At 40.2% G+C, this 17,263-nt stretch overlaps 1 protein-coding gene across 20 annotated transcripts in view; it reads left to right on the top strand.

Annotated features, from left to right (window-relative positions):
- TRIM2 (tripartite motif containing 2) overlaps positions 1–17,263 on the top strand; it is a 116,062-nt gene that overhangs the window by 71,738 nt on the left and 27,061 nt on the right. For 14 of the 20 annotated variants that reach the window (XM_080591928.1, XM_080591918.1, XM_080591912.1 and 11 more), the window contains 5 exons: positions 3,855–4,036; positions 6,144–6,381; positions 12,586–12,737; positions 13,419–13,599; positions 16,133–16,856. In XM_080591928.1, coding sequence (XP_080448054.1) covers positions 3,903–4,036; positions 6,144–6,381; positions 12,586–12,737; positions 13,419–13,599; positions 16,133–16,856 — 1,429 coding nt within the window. In that variant the 5' untranslated portion in view covers positions 3,855–3,902. Of the gene's footprint in view, positions 1–3,854; positions 4,037–6,143; positions 6,382–12,585; positions 12,738–13,418; positions 13,600–16,132; positions 16,857–17,263 lie in introns of those variants that run through there. The other 6 variants (XM_080591914.1, XM_080591915.1, XM_080591927.1 and 3 more) reach the window with 3 other exon arrangements.

Genomic DNA, 17,263 nt, shown 5'->3' with positions numbered 1-17,263 from the left:
TCCTGGCTGGGTGGAGTTCGGTGATAGCAGCATCTCAGCAAGAGGGAATTCTGCTCTTTTAGGAATAAATCCTGGGAAACGGACAGTTGCAAGTTTTCCCACTGGCTCTTTCTCAGCTGGGCCATGGAAACTAACAGAGAATTTGGTAACGGTTGAAGAGATAAGTTACAGACTTGTAGAAAGGGTACACTTCTCTATTGCGTGACTATTTGTCTGAAACAACTCTTCTGGAACTGTTATTTGCTGTACCCTAACATTTTTCCCCCTTTTCTAATATTAGGGGAAGTTCTTTTTCATACGGGTGAGGCCACACCCTGACTTTGGTTCCTGGAGGCATGCATGTGTAGCAGGGCAAGGCTTTACACTAGCTTAGAGAGCCATTGTTTCCTCCTTTCTTTGCTGTACAGTGTATCTTGAATTCAAATCAATAGTCGTATCTCCAAGTAGAAGGAAAAAGAATGTCATTTTGGGGATGGCTGGAAATACAACGATCCTTAAGCCTCAAATGGGTGACAAAGGGTGTACATTTCCTAACCTTTTTTTGCACTTAATTTGGCAAACCTGACCCGGGCTTCCGCTCTGTGTGTGCCTCTTAGAGATAAATGGGTGGGGTTTTAGGTCTTGTTTGGTGCAGTGTTTCAAAAACCTTTAGCTTTGCTTGTTTAAATTATAAAGTGTAAATACATGGAGAAGTGATTCGGCGATTCTCAGGCTTATTTTCAAAGGTTGTGCTTCAGCTGCTCTTTATTAGATTATGAGACAAAAATGAACCTCTGAAAAGAACCCTAGCAGTTCCCAAGTTCAGAAGATGCTGCTATTAAAAGGATGGGTTTTCTGTTAAAAAAAAAAAAAAAAAGTCTTACTTTGCACAATCTCCCGCTGCCAATACGTCTGAAACTTACCTTGCTGGTTTTGAGGAACTGCTGATAGCACTGCAGTAAATCAGAATAAATGCTGTCTTTGGCCAAATTCAAAGGGATCATCTAAAATTTGCAACTTTTCCTCGAATAGTCTTTGGTCACACAGTTGCTTTCATCGAGTCAAAATAGTCATTTCCATAGCTATATCACATTTAGCAAAATTACATCAAAGGTGAAGTTGGCTCAAGGAGGCTGCAGAATCAGATGCCCAATCCTGGAAATAACATACTCGACAAACTTTTAACATGAATAATTTGTATAAGAATTTAATGTACCATGTAGTGGCCACAGCTTGAACTGTGCTGGTGAAATTCTGTTTTCAGGTGCACGTTTTAAGCCTGATTTATGTGAGCACAGGAAATAAATGATAATCATGGCCTGCTGTGCTACAGACAAAACAACAAATATTAAAAGCACTTATTTCTGATCTCTCATTAATCCTTCCTTTGACTGACAAAGCTGAAAGTGTGAGCATTTGAAAGTTAAAGCAGCTGGCATGAGACCTATGTATGAAATGCTAAGAATCACCTGATTTTGCAATGAGACAGGGGGAGTTCAGAAAATGAGGATGAGGATCAGATGAAATGTACATGGAATTTTTCAGGCAACATGAGTTGTCCGTGCATAAACACCATTTGCTGGTGTAGCTGTTCTTAATGGCTGAAAAAAAAATTACAGTAAATCATGTTTGGTTGCTAGAGAGCTTTCTTCTATTAAATGGCAGGCAGCATTATTAGAGACCTATTCTTTTTATCTTAAGTACATTTTTAAATAAAAATGGTCTATGCTTAGTCTATAACAAAAAAAAAAGTTGCACTCTTCATAACGTATTGGTGTCCAGTTTGGAAACTGTGCTTTTGATAAGATGTCTTCCTGCTTCTGATTATCTTCCCTGTTTTGTTTGGGTTTCCACCCCCCTAATTTTCGGGTTGGGAGAGTAGCTGCATCGATGGTGAAATAAATTGTCTTTTGAGACACACAGCTGAAGAGCAGCATGTTATAAAGACGAATGCACAAATGTGTTAATGCATGTTGGATAGCCTGCTCCTTCTACTCCCATTTGTGAAAGCTGAATATTTTTGTTCCACCTCTTGTAAAGCCATTTTTTAACTCTAGCTTTTAAAAAGTGATGTGGGTTCATAACTGATCCCCCAACATTTACTGTACGTGATTTATGGCGTTTAAATAGGCTCACTTAGTTTGCGTTTGTGTAATATTGACATTTTATTTTAAGGTGGGGAAAGAAATGGAAGAAAGTGAAACAAATGATCAATTCTGAAATCACACGTTTTTGGATCACGAGCAAACATTGCATGGATATTATAACAATTTTTAACCTTACAGATTCCCCTTTCTAGTGGGGAAAAAGGGAACAAAAGGGCCCATCGTAAACGTTGTGCCTCAAGTTGCATGTCAGTTACTGCTTTTGGGGATTTTAACTGTGAATAAGTTTCTGCTGCTGTACTTGTTAGCAGAGGCGGCGAACCCCCAGGGGGGTCAGTGCACCCCGTTCCATAGGCACTGTCATTATCCTAGAGGTAGCCACTTGTCTGGCGTAGCAAGCCAGCCATACCTGCACAGCTAAATACACAGCTCAGGAAGATCAGGATGTGTCGCTGCTGGTAAAATGCCATGGGCCGCAGAAGTCATTGTGGAACTGAGTGACCTTTGAAGGAGCACGATCAGCACCCGTGGCAGGGGGTCTCTTGCTTCTGTCTTGGAAAGCCTCAACTGCCTGTAAGCCAAATATCGAGCTGTCTGGATGACTACAAACTGGGGCAGAAAGTATTTAAGGAAGAAGGAACCACCTCAGGAGTGTACCTGTGGTGGAAGCACCCAGCTGGGCTGGCTGCTCACACAGAGAAGGAGCCCCTGCTCCTCCGTGGAGGCAGAAGGCCTGGCAGACCTCAGGGCTATGACAGCGGCTGCAGTCGGCTCCTCGGGGAGGGAGCCTGCACCTCCCAGTGCTCCAGCCTTCTAGAAACGCTGGGGGAGAGGAGTTGTGCTGGCCACCCTGCCAAGGCCTCTGCTTTTCAGGTTTTCCTAACCTATTTTAACCAGCAGTTAACTTTTTCCTGAGGTTGCTCCCTTCCCTTTCCTCCCGTTTTCTCTTTCTGCAAATTATTTTTTTTTCTTTCCCTTTTATTTCATGCCTTTTATGCCAGTGTTATGGAGACATTTCAGTGATTACTCTTCCTGCCTGGAATGCCATTTTGCTTGCATTCATTGTCTGGATGCGCTTCCTGTATCCCTCAGCCCTACCTTTGCTGACTCTCAGCAGCTATCAGGTGGCTCTTCTTTGCTCAGTCTCTGTTACTGTGAGAATTTCCACCTCACCTACCCCACCTCTGCTGCTGATACAGAATTTGAGCACTCTCTTCCCAGGGGCTGGCTGGCACTGGAGGTTCCTTCACGGGAGTTCCTGAAATCCAAGCCTACCATATCTTTAGCACCATCAGCACTGATAAGGGGAAGAAACGTGAGGTTGAACCATTCTTAAACTCTGTGACACAATCATTTGGCTGGTGTAGTTCCAGTTTAAGCATTTTGCCAGTGGTGCTCCAGCCGTAAGAAATTCAATGATTATTAGAAGCGGCTTAGCCTACTGGCACAAGGACATTTTTATCGTGGATGTCTTTAAAACCAAACAGCCCTGTAACTGTTGTATTTCAGAGGCAACATGCCTTTCCAGAATGCGTGCTCACACAGAGGTGTTATGTATGGTGGTGTAGACTGTTTCCCAGTCTCTCATCACTGATAAGACATTTTAGAAGTTTAATTCTCCATTGGTTTTGCTTTATATGGAAATATGAATTCCTGTATCAGGATGAAATATGAGTGAATTGGTTGTTGATTTTGTTATTTCTTGTAGTTTATAAGCCTTTTTTCCTTTTTTTTTCTTTTTTTTTCTTTTCTCCTCCCACCCAACTCCAGCAGTGTGCAGGGTAGAAGGGAACAGGATCCATATGTCAGTGGTCTAGGATGGCCAGTGAAGGCTCTAACATCCCAAGTCCTGTGGTCCGTCAGATTGACAAGCAGTTTCTGATTTGCAGCATATGCCTGGACCGTTACAAGAACCCCAAAGTACTTCCCTGTCTGCACACTTTTTGTGAAAGGTAAGTCCTTTCTTTGTGCTTGTAACTTGACATTTGTCTTGGAACGAGCACAGAAGCCTGCGTCCTTTATGGGACACTGACTTTTCTCTTTACTTGTAAAGGTCATGTTAAGGGACAATGACGTTTGGGAAAGCTGGAGAAGTAGGGAGGTAAAAACTATTATATGTGGTGAGCAGGCAGAAGGGACAGCTACAGAATATTTGGAATACATTCCCTTTATGCAAAAGTAAATAAGAAATACATTTCATGGAAGTAATGAATAGAGTTACACCAATGCATAAGGTCACAGTCAGAATTTGGACCTCAAATTAATAGCCTCAAATTTATGCTGATTAGTCTTTAATTAGAAACAATAAAAACCTTTCTTTGTTGGTTTACTAAGTAGTGAAATAATTATCCCATCCTTTAATGTCCAAGGGTTAGCACAATATATACATTATTAATAACCGGTGATTAAGAGTCCTCATTATTCTGCAGCTTGGTTGACTGAAGTAGAAAAACTCTCTGAAAAGAGATGGAGAAAACCCAGCAATTGGCCTTCTACTGTACTCATCTGAATTAAATATATATATACCTAGGGATACTTTAATGTTGTATTATCCATTCAAACAGTGGCAAGAATACAGCATCTGCAAAAAAAAAAGTTAGCTGGAGAATTTTTTATTAGAAGTCTTGATCTGATGATGGGATGCAACTCTTCAGGTTATATACTGAATGGCAGGAGAATAATAATAAATGACACTTTGTGTGAATGCAGTTCAGGAGATTTCCACCTCTTTCTTAGAACTGTGATGCGCATATTTAATTTTACAGGGTACAAGAAAAATTATGAATCTCTGAGTGTGCCAGATGAAATGGTCTTTCCTAAAGGAGTAGGAAACTCTGACTTTACTGAATTCAGCAGTGAAACTCTCACTGAAGTCAGTGAAGTCAAGATTTTCACCATTGTGTCTTAAGTTTCTTGACTTCAGTTCATGTGTAAATCCTAAAGTCTGCTTTTGGTTTTCACTGTAATCCTCTTACACTGATCTGGTTATGGAGAGAGGTTGGAAGAACTCCTCCAGTGTACAGCTGATGAACAAAACCTAAGCTCTCCTTTCACAGAGCCCTTACTGGGGGGTCAGGAGGAGGGCTGCCAAGGGAGGATGAAGAGTGGTGCAAGCAAAGTGCTTGGAAGTGGATGAGAGACACACAGCTGTGCAAGGTCACCCTTCTTGATTGGCATCACATGAACAACTTGGTGTAGCACTGCTCGCCTTTCAGACTCCTGAAGAACTGCATTCTGCAAAGCTTCCTGTCTTTGCAGGGCTATATTGAATTGCAGTCAAATGTTGCATGCTCAGCAGTTGTTAACTTGGATTTCAAGGCCAGAAGTAGCACTAACTGCTGCATATTGTTGATCACAGAAGTTTTGTGTTGGATCGGTGTTCTGCGAAATTTAGTCTCTAAAACAAGCAAACAAAACAAAACGAAAAATAAAACACACAAATCCCCCCAAAACTTGTCTTAACATAAACTATGATAACTTAGGATATGCTTCTCTATGTAGTAAGAACAAAGCGGAGTGAGCTGTGTTGATTTTGGCTAACTGCCAAATAACTTTCCTAATTGAAATAAATGGAAAAATTTCCATTGGTTTCATTGGGACCAGGTTTTAGGTCTGAAACAGTAAACCCAGAGATACAAGTTAATAAAGGAGATTCTATTGGAAAGACAAAGGTCAACCATCGGTTACTCGGTTAAAGACATAGGCTTAACGCAATAACTTCATGTCTGTCAAACTTTATCGGGTAGTTTATCATTTTTACTATCCTAAGAGCAGGATGCGGTAGATGTCTCAAGGAATAGATCAACTCAGCATGAACGGCTCAAAGAGAGGCACATAACTCTTAAAGTGATGTCAGCTTTTTGAACATTTTTTGATGTGGCAGGGGAAAAAAAAATCCCCCTAATACTTCACTTCTGAAGCCTGGAATATGATTTACCTTTTCTCCTGTAAGTAGGGGTAGTGCTATTTCAAACCAGTTCTTAAATGAAGGGAGTTTTTTTTTCCCTCTTTGGTGATACTTTCCCTCTCTTTCTCCCCCTCCACCTCCCTTCCCCATAGGTGCTTACAGAATTACATTCCAGCCCATAGCTTAACCCTTTCTTGCCCCGTGTGCCGCCAGACCTCCATTCTGCCAGAGAAAGGGGTTTCTGCACTCCAGAACAACTTCTTTATTACCAACCTGATGGATGTCCTGCAACGAACGCCAGACAACAGCATTGAAGAGTCCTCCATCTTGGAGACTGTCACCGCTGTAGCTGCGGGCAAACCGCTCTCCTGCCCCAATCATGATGGAAATGTAAGTGAGATGAACTCCTGTGATATGCACAGGTACTGATGTGTACTGACCAGTCTGGTTTGTCATGGACAGGTTATTTTAAATAGATAGTGGGGGAATTGGTATGACACGATTTCTTTGATTTTTATATTAGGTCAGCAAAGACAAGTGACTTCTTAAAACCAGCAATACTCAAATGCATTCAGATGAGCATCTTAAAGTAACATTATTTCATCTTAACAACTCTCTTGGATGGTTCCTCCTTTTACTACATTTGGTCAAAATTGCTCCCCTGCAAGCCCTGGACCTTGTGCCTTTGGCTCTTGCGGACGGCTTTCCATAGCTGTCTTACTTGTAGGCTCAAATATTGCTGTGAGAACCTGTGGGCTTGTTTAGGCAGTATGAGGCAGGTACCTTATGAGCATAACTGACCTGCATACTGACCCTGAGAGATCTGAAGCAGTCCCAAAAGCTATGTGAGCGTGTTAACATAGCGCCAAGTGAAAGGCCATCCTAACTCAGGATGTGCTGGGTCAGCACAGGCTTAAAACAGAGAGCTTCTGTTTATCTGCACTGCTTTGTGCATCCTGTGTATCAGTCCTCGGAGGCTGCTTTGTTTTTCTTTTTTTTTTTCCCCCCCCCACCTACTCTTTTTGTCCAGCATCCTCTCACATACACCCTCAAATGGTATCAGTGTGTTCACTGGCAAGTACCCTCAAAGTGAGTAAGTATTCCAATATTATTACAAGAACAACTCCAACTCCGCAGCTCACAGCATTTTCAACAATAACCTGTGTGGTTTCATGGTAGGCAAATCAGCTTCTGTCTCAAAGCCAGGCTTATGCAAGCGTGTAAGTAGACCATATTGAAAAGTTGAGCCGTGTAGTGTTGTAAACTTCTGTGCAAGCCAAGAAATGTATGCCAGTATTTTAAGACAACTTTCTGTGAACTGTTTTATTCAATGCTCAGTTTAGGTATATGGGTTGTATAGGAGTAATTCGGTTGATAGGTATTCATTGCTCTTACAGAGAAACAGCTCAGTTCGCTCTCTTTTACTAACCTGCTGCAATTAGGTTGACTTGTAGAATTGATTTGCTTTACAATCTGATTAATGAGTAACTTACGTAACTTTTTTAGTGTGTGCTATACCTGTACGTGTGTAGTGGTTACTCATTAATGTATTCCTGTTTTTTTTTTTATTTACATTTTGTTGGATCTCCTTAACATGAATCACGGTTCTTTTCTGTTATAGGAATTGTGATAGGAGCCATTTCATATTTCATTGTGAAATGCAGAAAAAAAAGTCAAAATGAAGATGTTACTTGTTTTGCAATTTACATTATCAACTGATGACTCTTTGGGTGTATGTAGAAAAAACTGTCTTGCCTACAGTTAAAGTTGGGCCACCTTACAGTTTTCTGAAAATTCCTTTCTGTGGAAAGACGTGTTTGTAAGTCCTCTAAAATAAACTTAGTTGTCTTGCCTTGAAACATAGCTTGCCTTTTCAGATGCTGAGTAGGGTGTGATGGGAATATCTTCTTGTTCCTGTAAATAACTGGGGGGGTGGGGGAGAGGCTGAAGATAACACCAGTTTAAAGCTTTGTGAACTAGGAAATTAAAAGGTAAAGTGCACGTTAATCACCATAATGGGGGGAACTGAGGTAAGTTTGGGGGAGAACTGACCAAAGCTGGCTGGGCAGGCCTGGCCAAAGGACAGGGTGTGCAGGGCAGGGTGCCAGGCACCGTGGGCCTGCCTGAGGAAATGGGCTGTTGCTGGCTTCATGGGTACACAGCACGGCAGGGCACTGCGCGGCAAGGAGCAATAATGGAGTGAGCGAGGGGGGCTGAGGTGGTAGCTGGAGGAGGAGGCCTGCAAAGAACAGGCAGTCATTCTGCACTGAATCCTCTCCTCGTTAACTTGTATATATTGGCTTGGGTATAATCATATGTATCATCAGATCCATTGTATTTTTACTCTCGAGGGAAAAATTTGCACCGAGTTTATTTGATTTAAATATTTCCAGATTTTCTTTGTATTAGCTTGGAAACAAGTTTCTGTTTAAACAAGCTTTTTCAGCCTCTCCAGTGATGCTGGATTTAAAACTCTATGATTAAAATCAGATAGAAACTGCTGTTTTTTTCTTATTGACTTTCCTGTCTGCTTCTACCTTAGCTTTCCTCAGGCCCTGTAGGTTAAGTGCTTTCCTTTCCAGTTGGTCTTGTTGCCACCGCTCATATTTTCCATACGTTTGTGTATATCCTATTTCTTCTGCACACATCCTCTCATCCTCTGTTGTGGCATCTTTGTTGTGTGCGTGCTTATGAAAAATGAAGCTCAGCTTGTAGTATCTTAACGTAAGAGATTTCCTGTGCTGGAACTATAAACTAATGCTTCCTCATTCACCAAACACAGAGCACAAAAATGTCCTTGTGAAAGGACACACATGGTATGGAACTTTTGAACCTCAGAGAAGGTTCTAATCTTTTATCTGCACATGAAAATAAGATTGGCTTTATTCTCAGCTGCTAAACTCCTGTAACTCTGTTGGGCATAAGCATGCTAGTTTGGAAATGTTGGTTTACAATCATTTAGGGGCTAGGTATAGCCTGGACAGGAAACGATGTGTAACTGTAGGTCCATTACTATATAATATGGATTTTTTTCTTTCCTGAATTTGAAGTGAAAGCCAGCTTAGAGCCTAGGATCCTCGATTTTACAAGTGCAGTTTATTTTCTGCCTGTAGACTGCAACAAGAGAATGCACCCAATACTACATTAAACACTTGAAACAAAAGACCATGTCTCATCTCTGACTAGGTTTTTCTTGAAAGATCATAGAATAGCTTGGGAACTTGACAGGTAAAAGATTGTGTTTAGAAAAACATTTCCTGAACTTGTGCAACTTTTGCTTACAGCCTATGTGCTTCTCTTAGAAAAATAAGAAAGCATCTATCCTTGATGTTCTGATGAAATGGCTTCATAAAATATCTTTTAAACCCTTTTTTCTCCTCACTTCTGTACTTCCCACTGTCTCACCTGTGTATCCCATTAAACTGTAATCTATTTTTTCTGTACTCTGCAATATTCAGTGTGTCATTGAGGCTAAATGAAAAATTCAGAATGTCAGAACTTAACCTTTAATGAGTATTAGCACTAATGAACTGAGATCACTGCTGGCAAAATATTGTTCTCCCTCACCAGAAACACTTAATACAGTTAGGAAGCAGTAGTCTGACTCTGATATAATCATATTTGACTTAATACAAGGGATTTAACTGGTTTACTTGTATGTAAGTATGTTGTTTAAGTCATGACAGTTTTGTAAACTTTTATTTTAAATTTGCTTAAAGCTTTCGGGTTTACTGCATTGGTAGGCAAAAGCTAAGACTTGGGAGAACAGGAGTTTGTTTCTAAGTTTTGCCACGTAGTCTGGGAGGGTTGCTCAGGTAATCCAAACTTGTGTTCTTCTAAAAGCCCAAACATACAAATCTAAGGTACACACTAGCTCTGGGACAGAGGAACTGAGCATGGGTGAGAGACGGGGAAGAGGGCTGGCAAAGAGCAAACTCTTCCTTTTCTCTGGACTGGTGTTTTAATTCAAAGAAATAGAAAGCAGAGGATGAACAATATGATTATTCGGATGTAGTTTCGGATAAATGAGGCTTATTGTTGCTGAGCTTTTTTTCTTGAGACCTGAGGGCTGGAATCCATGTGCTTTGGCTTTGTGAAATCTGTTTTAGGAGTATGTGTAGACCTGATTATGCAAATGGAAAAAAAAATAATCTGTAAATTCAGTTAAATTACAATGGTGGAGGTATGTGTGGATCTCTAATTAGATCACTGTGCTGAAATGTCCTGGTCTGGTTTAAGGAAGAGTCAGTGGGTGGGATTTCAGAACCAGTGGGTATTAACTCACATTTCATTACAGCTGGTATGACTATTTTCATTGCCTGATTTTGTGACTTCAGTGGAAACATAGCAGAAGGCAATGTTGGATGCCACAGTATATCCTGCACAAGAGGACATTTGGAAAAAAGGGTTTTAGGCAATTTTTTTTTTTTCCGAGATGCTTTGGGAAATAAACCTGAATCATGAAAAGTTTTCTGGGAATGTTACAAAATGTGATGCTCATGTTGGGAATGCAGGGGAGAGAGGAAAAGCCAGTAGTACATGTCTGCCTCTACTTAGAAATTAAGAAAAAATGAAATATGTGGAATCTTAGATGATTAGGAAGTGCTAGATAAAATCTTAGGAAATCAGCTTATGCAAGCACTTGAGGCCTGAATTGTGTTAATATTAGCTTTTCTTTCTTCTTCAGCTATGGCACAATCCAAAGATTTTCATGGGAAATGAAAGCTCTTTCACTTGACACATTTTGAATGCAACTGAGGCAAAGAAGACAATTTCTATGCAGACATATACATTAGCTCTTTATGGTCTGCTTGCTATTACCGTTTTGGCTTATATGTTTCTCTGGCACTTGAATAAAGAGGAAGAAAGTCAATTAGGCTAAAATTTAATTTGCCAAAGAGATGCTTTCTCTTGTATATATTGTTGTAAATATGATGATATTGTTATGAAGTATTCAATAGGAAGCAGAAATATTAAATTATTCTATCACTGTACCCAAAGATAAAAAATATAGAACAAGTAAAAAGCTTGTTAAAATCTCTGGAACATGAGCATTAAATTATGAAGAGACAGAAAGATGAACTTTTGACACTGATTCAAAATAAGTGAACTTTTATGACTATATAAAAAGGCTTATAGTTTCCTAATAAAATGTTGTTCATTTTGGTTGGTTCTGGTTGCAAATTTTTGAAGCCTTTGTTAATAATTGAATCCTAAACTCTGTTTAACTGATTTCCTCTATGTTTGTGAAACTGCCCCACATCTCAGAGCCCACCAAAGTAACTGCCAGGCCTCAGAGGATCCACTACTGTCTAAGTTCAGACTTACTGGAGCAGATCTACATGTTCTTTCCTTACCCAGTTAATCTGGGGGCAGCTTTTACTTTGTTTCTAAAGTGGCTTACACAAATGGCCAGCAAATGACTGAACCCTCACTGCGTGTGAATCTCATGTCTTGTGAATTGAGATAAGAAGGAAAGGAGCTTATCACAGGGAAATCCCTATTAATGCTAATAGCCACATGGAAATTGCAGTTCTTACTTCTCCCTCCTCATTCTCAAGACTTGGAACAGCCAGCTACTTTGGAGCTGTTACAGGTCCCTCTGCTCACCTGAAAACAGCTGGTTCTACTCTACCCACACAACCACCTCATGTCAACCTACATCTCCAGCACGCTCCTTTGTGTGAGGTCTGAGTGCCAAAAGCATCAACCGAGTTATTCAAGATTCTGAGCTATGTTCTGAGTGCAAGAAATCTGCCAATAGTTTGCTTTGAAGCATATACTGTGAGCTTCCTTATATACTCAGTAATAAGCCTAAAATTGTGCTCAAGAACTTTCAAGCTGTAAAAGAATGTCTCATGCTGAATTTGCGTGTGTGTGCATTATTTTGACTATCATATGATTTTGCACACAGCACTTTTCTTTACCATCATGAATATATTCAGATTTGGGGGTATTTGTTACACAATAAAGGCCTTATTTTTTAATCAACAGACAGCATTTTACTGGGTATTTAACAGGTTGAAACAATCTTCTGCTCTTTTAAGTGTAGATCAGCACTCTTATTATAGTCTCAGATTTGGCGTTTTGATGGTTTTAAGGGATTAGTAGTGGGATATAGAGCTTTTTCCCTGCAGCACATTTGTTCATTGAGGGTGTTTTTTCTGTATCAAATAAACATGGCGTTTGGTGATCTCGGTTGAGTTTGTGTTGCACAAGTGGCCCTGCTAAGAAAAACAACCTAAGCTTGCACTTTCTGTGGCAGCCCCTTAAGGGAGACAAAGGATTAAGTTAGTGAGGGGACCGGAATGCCCTGATTTTTTTTTTTGAGTTGTTTCATGGAGTAGTAGAGAGACACCAAAGTTTACTATTGCACAGTATAAAGATGATGTTAGGGCTAGCATTGAGGTCCATCGTTGAATTTGCCAGCTTGCGGTTCTGATGCTTCCTGATAGAATAAAATGCATTTAGTAGGAAATATGTAACAATAACAGACAACCGTTAAGCGGTATATTGTTGGTGTCTTTGTTTCATGTTGAACTGTAATGATGGTACTGCTGCTGTGTCTGAATCTAGAGTTGTGCACTTTTTCAGGTGATGGAATTCTACTGCCAGTCCTGCGAGACAGCCATGTGCCGGGAGTGTACAGAGGGAGAACATGCAGAACATCCCACAGTGCCACTCAAGGATGTGGTGGAGCAGCACAAGGCTTCCCTCCAAGTCCAGCTGGACGCTGTCAACAAACGGTATGGAGTCTCCATGGATTATTTTTCAGTTTTATCACTGGCTTCCTGTGCTACCCTGGGTAGATGTTTTAATGTGTTTGTGCCATGGACCTTTACCTGCAAAATAGGGGATGATATGAGGGAAAATATGAGGATAGTATAAGGGAAAAAAAGCCATTGAGAGTGATGCAATGAGGGATTAAAGAAAAGAGCAAAAGATACCTATTTGTGTTTTGCAAAACAGAAGCTGTTGGAAATACAAGTGTCTTCCACAGAAGGAGCATAAAATGTTAAGGAGAGAAGTATTAGCCAGCCATGAATTTAATAATAAATAAGTAATACTGTATGCTTAGACTAGTACAAACTTTACTCTGGCAGGAAAGCTTAAAAAAAAAATGTGGGGTACATCCAATTCCCTCTTCTCTAGTAGATACATCTGCATAAAGGACAGAGAATCCAATGCCTCCCTGTTGGAACAGCCTGAAGTGTAATGGATTTCCACAAGGGAGGGCCCTGGCTTAGCCTTGTTTTATCAGACCCAAACCATTATGTGGTTATAAAAAGAATGAACTTACTTCTGGGAAATGACCGAGTTTAAAGACAGCCTGGTGATGAGATTGTTTCATCAAAAAATGTCAGGGCAAGGGCCAATGTTTAATAACTTTTGAAACAGCAATCTTTGTAATTTAATCCCTCCCTCAGGCTTCCAGAGATCGACTCAGCACTTCATTTTATATCTGAAATCATACACCAGTTAACCAACCAAAAGGCTAGCATTGTAGATGACATTCATTCCACTTTTGATGAACTCCAGAAGACTTTAAATGTGCGAAAGAGTGTGCTGCTTATGGAACTGGAAGTGAATTATGGCCTTAAACACAAAGTAAGATGCATGTTTTGTTTCAATGAAAAGCTATTAATTTAACAGCCAGTTTTTACAAATGATGCAGGACGCCACTTTGACAAATTGTGTCTGAGATCCAGAGGAGAACTTTGTCTTCCTGAGATCAAGTACTTCACAGCCTTGCTTGTGGGTGCACACTCTCGAAAATGGAATCCAGACCCTGTATGGGTAGCTAGCCCCATGCATGTGGTGTGAGGAGATCTAAAACAGCCAGCACAATGAGTAGGTATCTGCTTAAAGCCCACATGTTTCATGTACAGATGCCAATAAGCGAATACCAAACTAAAGTCTGAAATCCTTGGGCTGCAATCCCATGAGCCTTCTCATGAAGATACAGGCCAAACACTTTCTGCTGAAGAATTGAGCAAGGCTTAGTATTTTGCTTTAAAGCACTGTTTTCCTTTCAAATGCCTGGTAACATATTTTGTCCTAGAAGTCGTGGATTGAGGATTAACAGGTAATTAATTAGGATTAATAGGTAATAGGTGATTAATAATTAATTCAGATTCTGAATTCTGTTCATCTAAACATATCCAGGATGTCCCAAAACTGTATTTTCTTAGCAAGAATATATATTCAGTTTGTGTATGAAGTTCACACAAGATGGAATATGATGTTAAATTATCTTACTGTTTTTTAAAGGGGCATGTTCAACTGTTTTAGGATTTAGAGAACCAAAGTTTATGAAGCTGCATATAAGCAATAAAAGAGGTATTTCCTGTTTGTATAGCAAGAGTGATCAGAAACAAATTTTGTTTTGGACTGAACAGTAAGCCTGCAAAATAATTCAAACCCAAATATTTCATCATTCTGACCTTGCAAAAATAAAATTAAAAAAATGGAAGAGCTACTCTTCACTAAAAGAAACTTAGCCGGTCAGCTTTGGTTGTCCAGTGGACTGAGAGAGGCCTCATGTAAAATGCTCTAAACACATCTGAAATGCTAATTATGGTAGGACTTAATATTTTCCATGTCTATAATGAAAGAAAGCGACATTGAGAGTATAACGGTTTTAAAATATAGCTGCAAATTGTCTTCCTCCACAGTCTGTGGTTTATCCTGAGTGTACGGGTTTTTGTCATCCCGGGACTTTACTAGCTATGCTGCCTGTTTAACTGTTTATGGCCTGGAATAAAGGCATGGCAGATCAGAAATGCCCATTACTGAATCCTGAGAGGTTTTTAGATGCCTCTCTAGGCATCTAAACAGATAACAGTTAACAGTTTTGTGGTGTCCACCCCCACCCCCCCACCCCCGTGGGTGGAGAGAAAGAGATAGCTACATAAAAATCAGAAAAAAAATGCCCTTAGTATCATTACGTAGTGTTTTTCAGCACGAGAAGAGTATCTCATAGTAATAGACACAGAGTCTCTAAGTTTAATTTAAAATCAACTAAAATGTTTCAAAAATACTAATTTTACAGTGACAGTCAACAAAATAACCTCTCTGATCCACTATAATGCCTGTGCCCTAGTTCTTTTCTGTAGGAAAAACGTACCACATGTGTGACTGGGTCCTTTGGTTTGAGGATTTTGTCAGTGGAGATTGTGCGGGATAGCTGGAATGTTTGTGTTTGTTTGTGTTTTCCAGACTCCCATGAATTTCTCTGTTAGGTTGTTATAATTCAGGGATCTTTTTTCTAATTCATTGCAAAACTGGTTTAAAAAAATGTTAGCCTTGTTCCCAGCCCACACTTAACAATTTTGAGGTCAATACTGTTTTAAGGATTTCAGACTAAGGGCCGGAACTGAGCCTATAATAAAGCTCCTTTTCAGTCTTAAATATAGAGTAGCTAATTGCTGCCCACCAAAATTTCAGGCTACGCAGCCCAACTCTTTCCAGTATCCTCAGTCCATCCTTTACGTTTTGCTCTACTGACTGCTGACAATGGGGAATCATCTTTCCAACTTTTGCTGGGGGGACTTTTACTTTCTTCAGTTATTTACAACAAGAATCATACTTTTCGTCAGGATGGATGTAGATTCCTTCTTGTCCATCCCCACAGAGGAAGGAGTAACACAAAGTTTCCTCTGGCCCTGCAGAAATCATTTTACAAATTCCTTGCAGCCTTCCTTATTCATGGGCCTGGTGATTCTTAAAATCTCTCTCTCTCTCTCTGTGCAGACAACTTGCTTCCCAGTAACTATCTCATTAACTGTAATTGAGAATTAGATGGAAAGGTGCTTAAAATTCTACATTTTTTATATTTAAAAAATATTAATAAAAAGAAAAATAAAGGCAGGTAAAGGCAATAACTCAAGCCAGTGACAGTGGATCTTTGAAGCCCTAGAGACCCAAAATGGCATACGTTTTTTGTGTCACAGTGTGGTATTCCAAGAACGTGCAGGGAATCAGTACAGTACATTTTCTAAAAGGAAACTGTAAAATAAACTGTAAAGTGAAGCACTATAAATTGTGTTCCTACAAACGCCTTCAGGCAGAAAGCATGCAGCATCTCGCTAGCACAGATCTTGCAATGTGATGCTAATCTGGTGTTTGGCAATGCACACAGGTCCTCCAAACGCAGCTGGATACCTTGCTGGAAGGACAAGAGAGCATTAAAAGCTGCAGCAACTTTACGGCCCAAGCCCTCAACCACGGCACTGAAACCGAAGTGCTGCTGGTGAAGAAGCAGATGAGCGACAAGCTGAACGAGCTGGCCGAGCGGGACTTCCCGCTGCAGCCCCGTGAAAACGACCAGTTGGACTTCATAGTGGAAACGGAGGGCCTGAAGAAGTCCATTCACAATCTGGGTACCATTTTAACCACCAATGCTGTTGCCTCTGAAACAGTCGCCACAGGTGAGGGGTTGAGGCAGACCGTGATCGGACAGCCCATGTCTGTTACCATCACAACGAAGGACAAAGATGGGGAGCTCTGTAAATCCGGGAACGCTTACCTCACTGCTGAACTGAGCACGCCTGACGGGAGTGTAGCAGACGGGGAAATACTTGACAATAAAAACGGCACTTACGAATTTTTGTATACTGTTCAGAAAGAAGGGGACTTCACTTTGTCACTGAGACTTTATGATCAACATATCAAGGGCAGCCCATTTAAACTTAAAGTGGTCAGGTCAGCAGATGTGTCCCCTACCACTGAAGGGGTTAAGAGGCGCGTTAAATCTCCTGGCAGTGGTCACGTGAAGCAAAAAGCTGTGAAAAGACCTGCGAGCATGTACAGTACTGGAAAAAGAAAAGAGAATCCCATTGAAGATGATTTGATCTTCAGAGTAGGTACGTGACTTGTGCTAACTACTGATATTATTAAAAATAGTTCAGTGAAACTGGATGAAAAATTCTAGAAGTTAAATTATTTTAAGGTTAAAACCGTAAGTAGAGCAACCTGATAGTACCTTTAGGCCTCTTGGTTATTGTTCATATATAAAACTTAAAAGCACATGCTTCAGAAATTTTATTTGCAAATATTTAATTGGAATTTGGGTTAAGAAATGCATGTTTTTGATTTAGGATAAATTTTTTTTTACCACCTCTCCTGTATTCTGTTGGGCATCATAAAGTGGCAATATAATAAGGTTAATGCTGCAGATTTAGATTAAATAACTTCTTTAAAAAGTTGCATGGCAAGAAGCAAAGTTGGAGGACTCGCTCTCTTAAATGATTACATTGAAGTTTAATTAATT

Source organism: Anser brachyrhynchus (assembly GCF_964034855.1).
Source record: "Anser brachyrhynchus genome assembly, chromosome: 4".
In the NCBI taxonomy this organism is placed as follows: domain Eukaryota; kingdom Metazoa; phylum Chordata; class Aves; order Anseriformes; family Anatidae; genus Anser; species Anser brachyrhynchus.
This window is presented reverse-complemented; position numbering and strand designations above follow the sequence as displayed.